Source organism: Desmodus rotundus, chromosome 6 (assembly GCF_022682495.2).
Source record: "Desmodus rotundus isolate HL8 chromosome 6, HLdesRot8A.1, whole genome shotgun sequence".
Lineage (NCBI taxonomy): Eukaryota > Metazoa > Chordata > Mammalia > Chiroptera > Phyllostomidae > Desmodus > Desmodus rotundus.
This window is the reverse complement of record NC_071392.1, coordinates 65,280,210-65,295,836: the sequence shown is the minus strand read 5'-3', so window position 1 is coordinate 65,295,836 and position 15,627 is coordinate 65,280,210. Positions and strand designations below refer to the sequence as shown.

The window sequence follows — 15,627 nt, the reverse complement described above, 5'->3', positions numbered from 1 at the left end:
TAATTACATTTTGCTTTAACTTGGTCAAATTAGCTTGCATTCCCTTGGCACAAGCCAACTACAGTTGGTGGAGGAGGCCTTCCAAACCATAGGTTGTTGACAGGAGTGGCTAACTACATTAGGGCTAAAGTTACTGAGTAAAATCCACAAAGAGCCTAAGCACATGTAGATAATGACAAGTTAACTATGAGGGAATGTAGTTAGGTCACATGAGAACTTGTTTCTGGCAATGTCTTGGTTTCAAAAACATGTTATAGATACAGGGCACTCAAGCTCCCGTGTGCTTTTTGTTAGAGTTCCCTGTGTCAAGATTTGGGGCTTAAATTGGTTGCAGTGGTGTGGACAGGGGTAAGTGTGCTCTGGAATATTTAAATTGTGTAACTACAGCCTTGTGGATACAGTCGCAATTGATTTGCTACTCTATAATTTTGTCATTTGGCAATACTAAGACATGATAACATATGGTTTGCTCTCTGGAGTTAACATAAATGTTGTTATTTGACTGAAATAGAGAGTTCTCTTACTGTTTTTAAGATATGTGTATGTTCCTTTATCTTTTCACATGGGAGGAAGCATCCTATTGCATCACTATGTATAACTCTCTGGGTTTTGGGTTTAGTGGATTTGAGAATGTGGCTGATGTGGCCAAAGCCTTGGTTTAATCAGAAAACCACTTGCCCACCACTGCCCGCCCCCCACCGTCCTCCCCACAGTCTGTATTCCTAGCTGCAGCAACTCATTTTGTGGGTCCAAGAAGGTGCTATGGCTCAGCACAAACACTTGCATTTTGGGGGGGGTCAGAAAATAATTTGTTTAAATTCATTTGTCAGGTCATCTACTTCACTAGTTCAAAGAGAAAACAATGTAACTAGTTTTTTCTGCTTGCAATGTATTCAGTATCTCTCCTTCCATTTTATAGGCTGCAAGTAATTTACTGATTAAAAAATCACTTTCAAATTTGTTATAGGGATTTTTTTCTTCCTATTTATACTTTCAGCTTTCCCCTACCTTCAGAAATATTCACTTTAGCTCTGGGATGTCCTTTTCTTTTTTTAAAACCTGTTTAATGAAGTTTCAAAAGATTTAATTTCTAAAACCATCAAGTTACTACCTTTTCAGATATATTTGATTTGGCTCTAATACATCCTGTCTTTGTGCAAAGAAAGCCTTTCAGAAAGAGTTAATTTGCAATCTCAATCTCAACAAGACTAATTCTCAGGGGAGAATTTAAGCCAGCAAGTGTCCTCCCTTTAGAATTAACTCCTAGTGTGCTATTTCTGTGCAGTAGGGTGGGGCATTTCTTCAACCCTGGCCAGTGGGCAGTGCCAGCTTAAGGTAGAGATAAAAACTGTATTTTACTTCCAAGGTCCTGGCTTTTGGCACTTAAACAATGTGCTTTCCTGTGACTTTCCCCCCCCCTGTTTATTTTTCATTTTGCTAAACAATAAAATCATAAATTACAAAAAAAGAAGTGAGAAGGGATAAATCACTCAGGGATTCATTTGTGTTGTTATTCTTCTTTAATTGTGCTTAGACTAACAGAAGCTATTTCTTCCCAATAATGATTTTTTAAAAAATTGAGCTGCTTGTGTAAAATAATTGGGATTTGCTTCCCAGAAATATTGCCATGTCATATTCTTAGTTCTTAACCCCTAAGTGAAGTTTATTATTTTATTAGTTCCTCCCCGCAAAGTGAGTCAGTTAACTTCTTGAATAGCAATTCAACATCAGTGTCAAGTATCAGTATGCGAAAATTCATTGCCTTGTAAATGTGTGAATATGCATTTTGAAAAGAACAAGGGATGCTTTTGGTCCCAACTTTAATTTTTTACTCTCAGTTCAGCATGTAACTGTAACTGTCAAATACTTTTCTTTCATCTTATAAAGTCTATTTATTCCCTATTGAGCATTTTCAGAGAAAGTGTTTAATGAAAGAAAGTGGTATAATGAATGGGGATAAAAATCATAGGGCTAAGAGAGGAAGGAGCTATAAAGTCAAAGGAAATGAATTACTGAGCACCTCCGCTTATAGGATAAACTTGAGGTGATTTCTAAACCTGTGGACCCTTAACCCCAAGGTTCCACGTGAAAGTTCTTTCTTGATGTAGACCTCTTCTGGGAGGAAACTTCATACAATTTATTGGTCAACGATTTCAGAGCCTTTGCAGAAAGGATTTTGTCTGCTCTGATTTGTGTCATGTTTAGACCCAATTTGGGAAATGAAGCAATTAAAGTGCCAAAACCTTTTGATAGGTGTCTGCCATTTAAAAAAAATAAGGTTTGATCTGTAACCCTTGGACTCAACATTCCATGCATTCATCTTCCAGTATTTCAAGTCTGTGATTTGGTTGTGGTTTGATTTTACTTCTTTGATACAAAGCTTGAATGCCTCTATTTGATTTTGTGCTTTCAACACATTTTTGCGATCTGGTGATTTGGGAAGGCCTGTACCATACGGTCTTGATAAGGTGATAGATTTTCTGGGAATTGGCAGTGAGGGGTTCGAATTGAACCAGACGTGAGAAGGGAAAATTGAGAATTTGAGCCTAACTCAATCTCATGAAATGTCTTTTAAGATCTATAATTCCCGTTAAATCAATTTTTAGGAATTTGGGGGGGGGGTGTATCCACTGTATAGAGGCAATTCTTTTAAATTCTCTTAAAAGTAGAGACCCTCCTTTTAGAAGCAATGGCACTCTCGGTTAGCCCTTCGTAAAATATCTCAGACTTGGGGTCAAAGGGGGCCCTGCTTCAGCTTTTTTGAAAAAGAGGTTGTATAGAAAAAGGTATGGGCTGAGAAGCCAGGTGCAACGAAATAAAGGGTAGCAGAAAGCATTTTGATTTGGGAGTTCATGGTTTGGGGAGAAGGTCACGAGGCAACAATACGGTAAAACAAAGCCAGGTAGATATACCAAGAAGATGAAAACGCCCTGGCGCCAGTCTTGCAAAAACAAACAAAAACTTAGAAAATAAACGGGCGCCTTATGTGATTCCTAGCGGTGGGACAGAGGGGCTGAAGTAAAGGATTTCCCTATGTTACAGAGAATTCAGATCAGGAGGCCTGACATTTCATCAGGTCTGTCTGTACGCCGCCGTCTCGGTGGGGACAGTGCTGGGCGAATCACCTTTTGGGCTCCTTCTTTCCTTCACCGCAACCGGGGGCTCTGATTCCCCATCTGCGCGCAGGGCCAGAGCGGGGCCTGGGCGTGTGCCCATTTCTGGTACCTCCCGGGACCCGCCCGCGGAGCCGGGCAGCCGGGCGCGGGGAGCCGAGCCCAACCCCGCGGCGCGGGCGGCGCTCCGGCGCGCGGCGGGTTAAGGCGGCGGGGGCGGGGGCGGCAGCGAGGGGCGGAGGGAACGCGGCGGCTGCGAGGCTGCGAGAGCCCGCGCCCCGGGACCGCAGCGGGTTAAGCGCCACCCGCGCCGAGAGGGCCGAACCTGAAGCCGCCGCTCCGAGCTCGCGTTGGGACCGGCTGGAGCAGGAAGATGGCGACGGACGGCGCGAGCTGCGAGCCCGACTTCTCCCGCGCTTCGGAGGACGCGGCGGGGGCCGCGGCGGAGGCGGCGGTAACCGGGGTCCCCGGGAGGGCGCGGGGAACGAGTAGACTGGGGCCAGTGTCCCGGCTGGACCCGGCTTGCGACCCGGGGCGCCCTGAAAGCCTGGGCTCCCCGCTGTGCGCCTTTCCCGTGGTGCCTTTCCTCGGGATGTCCTCGTGGCCAGAGGCCAGAGCCTTTGGGGTGAGGCGGCTGCCTGGGCTGGGGATCCCCCTCGTCCTTTCCGAGCCCAGCGGGAAACATCCCCGACCGCTGGGTTGTCGGGGCTTTCCGCGTGCGTCCCGTGCGACCCCTACGCCCTTCCCTTGGCTGTGGTCGCCTTTGGCCAGGGGTGAGGGTCGGGGTGTGTTTCCCGGTGAACTTGACACCCCCTCCCATTGTTCACCTCTCCCTGCTCGCGTGGCTGTGGGCGCGTGCCTTACTTAGGGGTGCCTGACACCTCTTAGCGGACCCGGGAAAGCAGCGAGGGGGGCGCGGATCATCACCAAGCAGGTGTGCGGATGCCTATTGTGTGTGTTCGTGTGCTGAGGCCCTTTGGGAGAGGCCCGGTGCCCGGCTGTGGGCACTGCTGCCGCCGAACGCCCGCGCTTCGGGTCCTAGCTGTCTGCCTGCCCCACCACTTGGTGGTGGTGGTTGCGGGGGCGGGCGTGACGGAAAGGTCCCCGTTCTTCCTGAGAGGGTACCCGGCAGAGGTGGAAGTTCAGCACCTGGTGTCAACACAGTGTTCTTCTAGGGGGTCTGGAGACCGAATGAGCCTCTACTCGTCGCTGGTCTCCACTTTCACCCTCAGAATATCCGCGCGCACAGTCTCAGTGGTGGTTTCCAGCCCTACCTTGAGAGAGAGCTGGACCCACATTTCCTGGGAAAACAACGTTCTCGGGGTTTGGGAAGGAGCCTCACGAAAGCTGCAAGGATCTGCAAAGAAAGGCAACTGGGGGAGCCCCTCCCACCCATGGCGCTATCCCACTCGCCAGATTCCGGGTGGGATGGAGTGCGAGGAGCGTGCGCGTCTTTCAGTTCTTCCCGTGACCTGAAGCAGCTGAGGGCAGGGCCAGGTGTAAATAGCCAGGGTTGCTTTAACTTCCTCCCTCTCAGCTTGGAGGTGAGGCCTTCTGGAGCGGGAGAGGAGAGATGTGCAGGAAGCTATTCGGGCGTGAGAGCCGCCAAGCCTGGGAAGGAAAAAAAACAGGGAGAGCAGGAAAACCGGAGGAGGAGGAGGGCTGCTGATTTCTACTTGTGAAACTGGCTAGTTAAGATTAGAAACTTTAAGGAAAATTGATTTTTCTTCTTTTTTTTTGCCTGGAAAATGCGAACTTTCTTAAAATTTCAACTCGTCAACTCGTCATGCAGTGAATCAGTTCCCCTCTGGGAAGTACAATAAGGAAGCTTGCTATTAAAACAAGCCTCTCTGGGAAGTTGAAATGATCTGATACCTTCATCCCCAAGAGATGGTAAGGAGAGGGAGTGAGAGGAAAAAGAGCTGTTTGTATGTGTTTTCTTGTTTCCCAGGAAGGTTGAATTTGTTTGTTTAATCGTCTAAGAACAGGCTTCTTTCTGCTTGCCTCAGTATTTTAATCACTTGACAATTAAACCAAACAAAAACATCTGACTTATGATCTGTAGCTGATCTGTAGTTTTATTTGGTTAGATTGTAAACAGAACCTTGGATGCAGATTTTTGTGTTAACCAGGTCAGTGTTCCCTTTCTAATGTTGAAAATTTCCAGGAGTCTACATTGAATTCAATGTAGAGCTGGGGGACTTGATCATTTCACCCTGGTAACAAGATAGCCAGGGTAAAGCTGTGGAAGTCCAAATCCTTTGTTTTTTCCGTAGAATTCTTTAGTGTCATGAGGAGATGCAGTAAGGATTCTTAATCTAATAGTTTTTTAAATTTTTAAATAACTTTTGAGTTTATAGTAAAATTTTGATGTCTTCTATGCGGTAAACTGAGCATTTTATTTTTCACTTAAAAAGCATGGTCCTCTCGTATCAGCACTTGTCCTGTAGACTGATTTTTAAATTAAAGAAAATCTAGGTTGAGGAATGATATTTGTCATTATAACTGTTCCTTAAATAATGATTAAAAAATCAAAGACATTTTTATGCATTTTGGGTTTGTGGAAACTGCAGGGTTTTTTTGTTTTTTTGTGATTTTTTTTCTACTCTATTTCAGTTTACATACAATGGATTTTTATCTGTATATTTGACAGTAATAAGCCAGTGGAGACTCTAAAGCAGTAGGCTATTTTTGAAAGTAAGTGTTTTCACTAAGTTTTGACTATTTAGATTGTTGCTTAGAGACAAGTTTAATTTATAGTTTTCAGCTTAATATGATTTTCAGCGGAGTGTTTTAAATTTAGTTTGCAACCCTTGTTCTTAGCTGTTTAAATCCTGAAAGCATCCCAAGTGTAAAGCTGTGTAACAGCCACATTATTCAATAGGATCATAATAATAGTTGTTTGGTTTTTTTTGCTGTGAACCATGCCAAGAGACCTGGGTTATTTTGAGCACCTTAGCCAAATGTGATGATTTTTATAGCCTATATTGCTATTTCTACTCTGAAAATAACCCTTAATGAATAAGACAGTATGGAAAACAGAACTTTTTATTTTTTATTGTCACCAAAGAATTTAAAAGTTAAAGGAAAAGGGAGATCTTTTTAAGCCTTTGTTTAGAAAGCATACCAATGTTATTTTTTTAAAGATTTTATTTATTTTTTAGAGGGGAAGGGAGGGAGAGAGGAAGAGAAACTTTGAAGTGTGAGAGAAACATCTATCAGTTGCCTCTCACATGGCTCCAGGCAGGGACCTGGCCCACTACCCAGGCATGCGCCCTGACCAGGAATCGAATCTGCAATCTTTTGGTTTGCAGTATAATGCCCAACCCACTAAGCCACACCAGTCAGGGCTTCACCAACATTGTTGTCATTCTGGGCTTTTCTGAAGCAGCTATGTGCAGAAGGTAGATACAAATTCTGTCATGGTGATGGTGAGAAGAACAAACTTCAACAATAATTTTGTTAAAAATGTACAACAGTGATGTTAAACAAATAAAAAGCCAGCACTTTGAAATTTTCATTTCCAGACACACTGTTGAACATAAATACAATGAAAGAAACTCCTTAGCAATTTTGCTAAGCTTTCTTTAAAACAAACTCTATTACAGTTATATGGCATCTATAGAAAATTGAAAATTTCACAGCGTAATTTTTAAGTAGAAAATAATCTAGATTGGACATACATTACTGAGCACTTAGTGAGATGGAGGCATCATGAGTAACGTACTTGCTTTCCTAAAGGAACACATTCGGGTGATAGAAACTGACATAGACCAGGAATCAAGTCAGAGATGATGGTGTCATGAGAGCACAAACAATTTGCATTAGGAGTTTGGGGAGGAAGAATCATGGAGCGGATTACTAGTGGAAGGATCTGGAAACATTCCACAGAAGAATGGTGTTTGAACTGGGGCTTGTGAAGTAAGAGGACTGGACAGGGAGACCACAGGAAGCTGTGTCCAAGTGTGGCCGAGAGTTTTGTAGGGTTCCTTGAGAGGTAACCCGGACCACATGTGAGGGGCTTTCAAAGATGAGCATGTAAGTTTCAATTTCAGTATCAATTATGTGCTTTAGAAAAATAGCCTAGAAGTTAAGGAAATAGACTAAAATATTCCCTTAAGATTAGAATATAACTGCTTTCAATGTGATGCTTTTCACTCTATTATCTTTTCCTTCTTACATAATAGGTTATATATTTCTTTTTGTACCTGTTGTTTAGACTTAATTATTGTTGTTGGTATCATTGTTATTATTATATTTCTCACAGGAGCAATTTTGTTTAAAGAAAAGCATTTATCCTCTCTGTACTTGAATCCATTTGGTTCTGTTCTCTTCTGTTTAAGGTAATTTTGTAAGGTGAGAAAACGTTCTATAGACTTAGCCACTTACAAATATCTGCTGTTTATCATATAGAGAGCAGGTCTGTGGCTGGGAGGGAGCAGCTTCCTCCTTCAAGAACAACTGTGTGGGTTCTGTTTATAAAGGAAAGCAAAGGTTGCTTAGCACAGTGTCAGGAATGTGATAGGTGTTTCACCAATATTTATTGAATGAAGAAAATGAGCGCTCACCCAGAGGCTGCGTCATAATACTTAATATTGATTGGCTCATTGGAAAACTGACTTTGTGAGTTACCAGATTGTAATGAAACTCTTGGCCTGTGATTTGTAATAATTAACATTATAGATATCACAGATGTTTTCTTGTTTCAGAAGGATGATCCTTATTCTTTTTTGATTTTCATTTGTATGTGATCCCTTTCTGAGCTGCTTTTCTCAATAACGTTTTAGATACTTTACAGATTTTTTTTACAAAAATTAATTTAATATCCAACACTCTTAGTTTTTCATTTAGAGTTGTTTTCCCTTCAAAATACTGACTGAGGCTGGGAATGTGGTGGTGAGATGGTAAGTATACCCCTCCCCATCCTGAATTCTTCCTGTGATAGAATCAAGGCCCAATCACCCACCGGGTATCAAGGCAAAAACAGGGAAGTTTGGAAGCAGGAAAAGGGAAGAAAAGACTGAGCTGGAAGAAGGAGGTTAGGCAAGGCTTTGGAATCATCTGCATAGGCCCAGAAATGTGGGACTAGAATTCCACTTTGAGTGTGCCTAGGAAAGTTGCAGCATTGTCTTCCTTCCACGCCCACATGCTTTGCCACCGAAGCACTAAGCACATCTGAATATTGCTTTGGAAGAGTTTATTTAAGTGTACTTAATGGTATTCTCTGTTGGAGCTTCTTTGCAAGGCTTATATAACATGGAAAAGGAACCTTGTCCTTTGTCTTTGACAATTATGTAATGAAATGGAGACCCGTTACAAGAAAGATGGTGATGACATTGATAGCAAAGGGTTTTTAAATTTGTAGTTTCATTAGTTATAAATAACTATACAAAAATTAGATCATGGTATTAATGCCATGAGCAATATGAAATCCATGAAGAAATCCTGATTTTAAGGGAGAAAAGTGCTGTCTCGGAATAAATTGTTAGTAAGTAACCAAATAGTTTGAGGCTGAATCTAAAAAGTCATTTTTTAATGTTTCTGTGTCATTTTATTATTAAATATCCTCAAATGACAGTTTCTTGAGATATTAGCATTTAATCACTTCCTACTTGAAAATGTGAGTTTCAGTAGCTTATACCACTCTGTCACAGTTGTTTGATGATGGCTTTTTAAAATTATTTGTACTTGTAAATCTCGCTAGGTGGTGAGCTATTTCAGAATAGAATGTAGGGTTTTGTTTTTTTTTTTGTAAGTGTGTTAACTTTGCTCTGTGGAGTAGATAGCTTTTTTTTCAAACGATTTGGTTTTGACCTTTTAATATTTCATTGAAAAGGCAACAAGGTGATTCTGAAGGCCTGAGCTCTTCCATAGGAGGGCTTTGTAACTACAAAAGCAAACAAAATACAACCAGAGACATCGAAATTAAGAACAGTCTAACAATAGCCAGAGGGGAGGGGGGAGGGTATAGTGGGGAGAAGGGTTTTCAGGAACTACTATAAAGGACACAAGGACAAAACCAAGGGGGAGGGTGGAAGCTAGGGAGGGAGGTGGGTTTGGCTGGACTGGGGAGAAAATGCAGACAAATCTAATTGAACAACAATAAAGTAATTAAAAAAATATCCTTTAGCCATCTACGTCTCAGCCTCTTTATTGGAAAATCAGCATGCTGACATTTGCCACCTGCAGATAACCCAAATGATCTTCTTCAGTTCATTATAAGCTTCTTAATGGACAATTATTGGATCTGGATGCCAGCTCACATGTTAAGTTGATTCATGTCTCACATAGGACTGATGTAGCATTGGAAAGCTGAGTTGGGGTGGAAATAGACATTTGTTTGATCTGAGCTCTGGCCCTTTTATTCCAAAGAGAAAATAGGGATTGATGGGACTTCTGAAGGAAGAAAGGGTGATAGCTGTCCTTAATAATCAGAGGCTGCCATCCCTGCTTTTCTGCTTTTCACTCCAGTTTTCTTGTACTTAAAATTAATTACATCCATTACCAGGATTCCTTTCTGACAATCTATTTACTTGTCAGTTTTACCTCCTTCCGGTATACTGAGTTGCTTCTCTTGCATGAAAGACCCCAAGCAGTTTGGTTGATTTGAGGTCTGTGACCATAGAGAGCTGACCCTAAGTTTTTAGTGTGCTGCTTTAAAGGCACACACACAGTTGCCCTGTTTATATTATTTTGAATGGTGTTTGAAACAATGAATTGAAATGATGGAACTATTAGTTATTTAGTTGCCTCTAGTATTTATTTACACATCATTTACTTGCTGACTCCATTAATTCTTAAAGAATGTGGATCTTCTGGCCTTGTTTGGCTGTGACTGTTGAATTGCATACATAAACCCAGCATTTTTTAATTTGTGGGCAGGTTGGGGGGAGTGGTTTTGAAGGAAACTTGGTATTGGTTTCTGTTCAATTCTGACCATTTAAGATGACAATTCAGCCAGGTTCCCTTCTCTCCCCCTCCCCCGCCCTTTCTCTCTTACCCTATGTGAGAAACTAGAAAAGAATGCCCTCCCCACACCCACTTGAAGTAATTCCCAGCTGTTGAAAATGGCTGTGTTGAACACTAAGGGTTTGAGATTGTGTCTCCTCTTTATATATATTTGTTTATGTCCCAAAGAAGGCTCTCTGTATGATGACTAGACTCTGGATTAGTTTAAGCTTCCTATGCCAGATTTGTAGAATTTGGTATTAAGCACTTTTCTGGAGTGCTTTTCCTGGTAGGCAGAAAACATGATGGGCAGAGGAGAAGCCCCCAGAGTTCAAATCTAGCAGGTGTGTGTGTGTGTTTTTGAGTGCCTTGCCATCACCGAAAAGATGAGATCTGGATCATCTTTTGTTAATTAGGAAAAACAAGTACAGTAATAATAAAGCTAAGTCTGTGAACATGTCTGCTGTGACTTTTTTTGAGGGGTGTCATTTTCACGGGGGCCCCGATGTAGGTCCCTAATTTTTTATGTGAGCATGGCATTTGAATCTTGGCTTGTTGTATCTTACTTTTGCAGATTAGGTTATCAAGTTAGTTTTTTTTTAACTATAACATTCATCAAAAAAAGAGGATGGGCCCTGGCTGGGTGATTCAGTTGGTTAGAGGGTCGTCCCATACACTAAAAGGTTGTGGGTTCGATTCCAGTCAGAGCACATACTAGATTGCAGGTTTGATCACTGGTCAAGGAGCAAAAGGGAAGCAATCAACTGATGTTTCTCTCACATTGCTGTTTCTTCCTCCCCCTCCCTTCCCTCTCCCTGTCCCTCTCCTCTCTCTGCTTTCCCTTTCTCCCTTAAATAAATAAATACATTCTGGGGTGAGGATTTTAAAAAAAGGATGGAGGAAACTTCTGGAGGTGATACATTTGTTTATGGCATAGATTATGGTGATAGTTTCATGGCTATACACTTACCTCCAAAATCATCAAGTTGTATACATTAAATATGTGAACATTTTGTATGTCATTCATACCTCAACAAAGTGGTTTAAAAATATTGTAAGATTTAGAATAATTATTTTGTTCATAAACCAAGAAAACTTCGTTACTTTTTCTATATCTGAGTACTTTTGTGCTGTATGTGTATCAGACGAGATACATGTCACTTCCTATGAAACATGTTTTTATTTGGATTTTTGCTTTTGGGCATCTTTATTTTTCTAAAAATACCAAAATGCTTTGAATTTATTTGTAAAATAACCAAAGTCTTATGCCCTGTGATGTTTTCATGTGCTTTCTTTTACTCTGTTTTGACAGAATAGGGGATGGAAACTTCAAGCATCAGAGAATGACAATTTGAAAATTTTATAGCATTTTTATTATTGTAGGCCAGGAAGTAGTATATTCTTTTTTTTTTTTTTTTTTTTGTAAAAATAACATATCACTTAGCATTGGATTGGTCAAAAAGTCTGTATGGATTTTTTCTGTAAAATAAGAGGCACATTTTTCATTTTCACCAATAACTGTTGGTTTGGATATTTTGAGTATGTCCGCAATCTCCCATGTGATATAACGTTGATCGTTCTCAATTAATGTCTTGATTTGATTGCTATCACTTCAACTAGTCTACCCAACCATGGAGAATCGTTCAGGGAGAAATCTCCAGCACAAAATTTCGCTAACCACTTTTGATACATTCGATCAATCACAGCCACCTTCTCCATATACTGCACAAATCTTATTTGTGTTTTAGTTGTGTTTTTTTTACCTTTCTTAAAATGATAAAGTATAACATGCCAAAAATGTTGCTTATTTTCTTCAATCTTCAATATTAAAATGGCTACACAAAAATTCACCAATTTTGATAAAGTTTTTTTTAATGCACACTGATATTACAGCTGTCACAGTGCAATCTAACAAAATTGTTTTGAATGAAGTTATGAAGACGACTAAGTGCTACTAGAAACATCTATGGAAAAAAACAAACAAATGTTTTGGCCAACCCTATATATTATGATGAGAGCCAGATTTTTTTTAACAGTCTGTAACAATCTATGGTCTAGCAAGAACCCTTGAAACTATGTTTTTTATTTTAATGAACTTCCCTTTTTACTGATTTATTGAAAAACAAGTGTTGCTTGCAAGTCACATCTGTGATGTTGATGATGATGGAATCAGGGCAAGGTCTCCTAACTCTTAATGTGTATAAGAATCTTGGCAATGTCTTTCATAATGTATTAGTTTTTAAAATGGAGTGCTTTATTTATGAAACTTTGGAGAAACAAAGCCAATAAAATATACAATTAATAAAAACCTTTAGAACAACCAGCAACAGCATTAAAAAAAAACTACCCTCTAAAGTGGTGATTTTCAACGTTTTTCATCTCATTGCACACATAAACTAATTACTAAAATTCTGTGGCATACCATAAAACATATGTTTTGCAGACCTGACAAAAACAAATAGTTATAATTTTGACTCATTTACATTGGACAACTATTGTTGTGTTGGCTGCTGTCATTTTTTAAATGTGACAGTCTAAGGGAAAAGAGGTCAGTGTCCCTGACTAAATGGGTAGTGCATGTTTTAAAAATTCTGTGGCACACTGGTTGAAAATTGCTGCTCTAAAGCACATAAGAATTGCATCTTACTCTCCCATCTTGGTGGGGAAAATGAAGATAAGAGAGTTTGTCTGTCTTTTGTCATGGTCAATAAACTGAGTTTATTGGACTTGGGCTAGTAGATTTTTCAAAGAATTAGGCTTGTAGCCAATATCTCACCCCTCCCTATGTAAAACACCTGGGTGCTCAGGTTTAATAACAATCACATCTTTATTTAGCACTTAATTAATGTTTTTGTTCAATCCTCATAAGAACTTTGTGGGACAGTTTTGTATTATATAGCTGAGAAGACAGAGACTAGGGTAAGTTGCAGAGATGGTTCTCCAAGTGCAACCCTTGGCCCAGCAGCAGCAGCAGGAGCCTGTTGGAAAGGCAGTTTCAGGGCCCCACCTCAGACATAACTCAACCAGAAGCTCCAGTTGTGGAGCCCAAGCAGTCTGTGTTAACAAGGTCACCGCATGATTGTTCTCTGTGTCTGAATTTGAGAACATTTGGACTATCAGATCTTTCTGACATCACTGTATTAGCAGATTTGAGCCCTACTGTATTGGATTTTACTAGTCACAAGGAATGTCTCTAAGTTAAACTTTGAAGCCTCCTGGAGCTACCCATGGTTTGGCTTGCTACAGCTTTTTCATTTCTTTCTCTTTTTCAGCCCCTGCCTTTCTAATGTATGTGCAAAAAGAAACAAATTTAAGAGGAAGATCCTTTTAAAATCTTTCAAGAACCACAACCTCTGGTCTCTTTCCCCTTTATACTATTATTATAACATTGTAGAAGTTTCCTTTGACACTGAGAAGTGACCAGTTTCTGGTCAATGCCTGTTTGAAAGCCCCTGTAATCATTTATATGCTTGCCATGTTTATTTCTGTGTCAGAGGGGTAGTGTAGGGTCAGTTACATAGGTGCTAACCTACTTCTCATTAGCTGACTGATAGAATGGCACTATTTTTCTTTTTTCTTTGTCTGTGTAATTTTTTTTATTGTTGTTCAATTATAGTTGTCCCCATTTTTTCCCTCATTACTCTCCCCTGCCCTACCCACCCCCACCTCCCACATTCACTCCTCCCCACTGTTGTCTTTGTCCATGGGTCCTTTATACAGGTTCCTTGATTTGACCCGTCACTGTCACTTTGTTTTTCTATTTCAATGTCTCTGGTTCTGTTTTGCTTGCTTTATTTTGTTGATTAGGTTCCACTTACAGGTGAGATCATGTGGTATTTGTCTTTCACTGCTTGGCTTACTTTACTTAGCATATTGCTCTCCAGTTCCAGCCATGCTGTTGTGAAGGATAGGAGCTCCTTCTTTCTTCCTGTTGCATAGAATTCCATTGTGTAAATGTACCCACAGTTTTTGATCCACTCATTTACTTGATGGGCACTTAGGTTGTTTCCAGCACTTGGCTATTGTAAATTATGCTGCTATGAACATTGGGGTGCACAGATTCTTTTCATTTGGTATGTCAGGATTCTTAGGGTATAATCCCAGCCGTGGAATTGCCAGGTCAAAAGGCAGTTCCATCTTTAGTTTTTGAGGAAATTTCATACTCTTTTTTCTACAGTGGCTGCACCAGTCTGCATTCCCACCAATAGTGCACTAGGGTTCCCTTTTCTCCACAACCTCGCCAGTACTTGTTGTTTATTGATTTGTTTATGATGAAGAATGGCACTCTTTTCTTCTCTAGAATGCTTGTGCTGATAAAGTGTGTAGACAAGTCAAGCACTTAGTTGTAGTGCTGCCATTTCCTGGTTGCATGGTCTGGGCACATTATCCACTTCTCTGACTTGTGGGTTTTTCAACTGAAACATAGACATGAGGATATCTTCCAGATTAGATTTGGTTTTTGACAATACTTTAGAAACCATTGGGTTCTATGCAAGTGTGAAGAGATGGAATGTCCCAAAGTTTGGCTTCTGAGGTTGGCTATTTTGAGACATTTGGGGATGAGTATGTGTTCCCCGCCCTCTGATGGTGACTGGGTTTATCAAATGAGTCTGTCCCCAGAAGGGCTCAGCAGAACATGTGCTGTGGAGGGAGCTGAGGCTGTGGAAAACTTCCAGGCAGAGCTATCATACTCATCCTCTCGGCTTCACCTGGAACATGACTGCCCTAAGACTTGCTCATAAAACTTGCTGTGAGGATAGCGGGCAGAGTGGGAGACAAAAAGTTGGGAATCAGTGGTAGGTCGGTGGGATTTAAAGTGGTGATATTGGATGCAGTCCCCAGGAGAGGAATGCAGAGAAGACAGCAGGGCTGGAGGAGTGACAGGTGAGGATTATGACCCCCAGGGCCCTGGAGCCAGTGCCTCGTGGTTTGCTGGGACTCTGGGAGGCTCATTTATTCCAGCCTCAGCCGCCTTTGGAATAGCAAGAAGCTACAGAAGCATTGTATCAGGAAGCATTTGATAACCACATAGCAGGGGCCCGAGACTCACCTCACCATAGGCCCAGATAATGAAATGTGGGTGGTGGGCCAGGCCTTTCAAAAGTGTATACTGCTGGCTGTGTGTGTGTGTGTCAAAGTAAAGAGCTTGTTCCTTCCAAAGGGGCTGCTGCTACTTGGCTGTGCATATTACCCCATGGGAATGTGCATCTGGGGTTTCCCAGTTATCTGAGTTTGAAGAAAAGGCAGAGATCTGGATTTTTTGGTGACATCTTAAGGTTTTTTTTAATGCTGGCTGAATAAAAAATCAAAACACTTTGTGGTCCAACTAACACATATCTGTGGGCTAGGTTTGGCTGTAGGCTGCCAGCTGGTAGCCTCCACTGCAGAGTGTTATAAAAACATGACCTGTCATTATTGGATGTTCTGGAATTTAAAACAACCTTCCAGGAGCCTTTACATGGGGGCCATTCTAGGAATACTTTCTGCGCTTTCTTGGCTACCCTCCCAACTTCTCCTCAAATACTCTGGGCCTGTTTTGATGCAGATTCTAGGTACTTTTCAATTT

The 15,627-nt window shown here is 41.2% G+C and overlaps 1 protein-coding gene across 4 annotated transcripts in view; it reads left to right on the top strand.

The window, feature by feature from the left end:
* The first annotated feature begins 3,376 nt into the window (after positions 1–3,376).
* The window catches only part of CTTNBP2 (cortactin binding protein 2), a 167,944-nt gene continuing 155,693 nt past the window's right edge, over positions 3,377–15,627 (top strand). For 2 of the 4 annotated variants that reach the window (XM_053926408.2, XM_053926407.2), the window contains exon 1: positions 3,378–3,567. In XM_053926408.2, coding sequence (XP_053782383.1) covers positions 3,487–3,567 — 81 coding nt within the window. In that variant the 5' untranslated portion in view covers positions 3,378–3,486. Of the gene's footprint in view, positions 3,568–4,717; positions 5,007–15,627 lie in introns of those variants that run through there. The other 2 variants (XM_053926409.2, XM_045191482.3) reach the window with 2 other exon arrangements.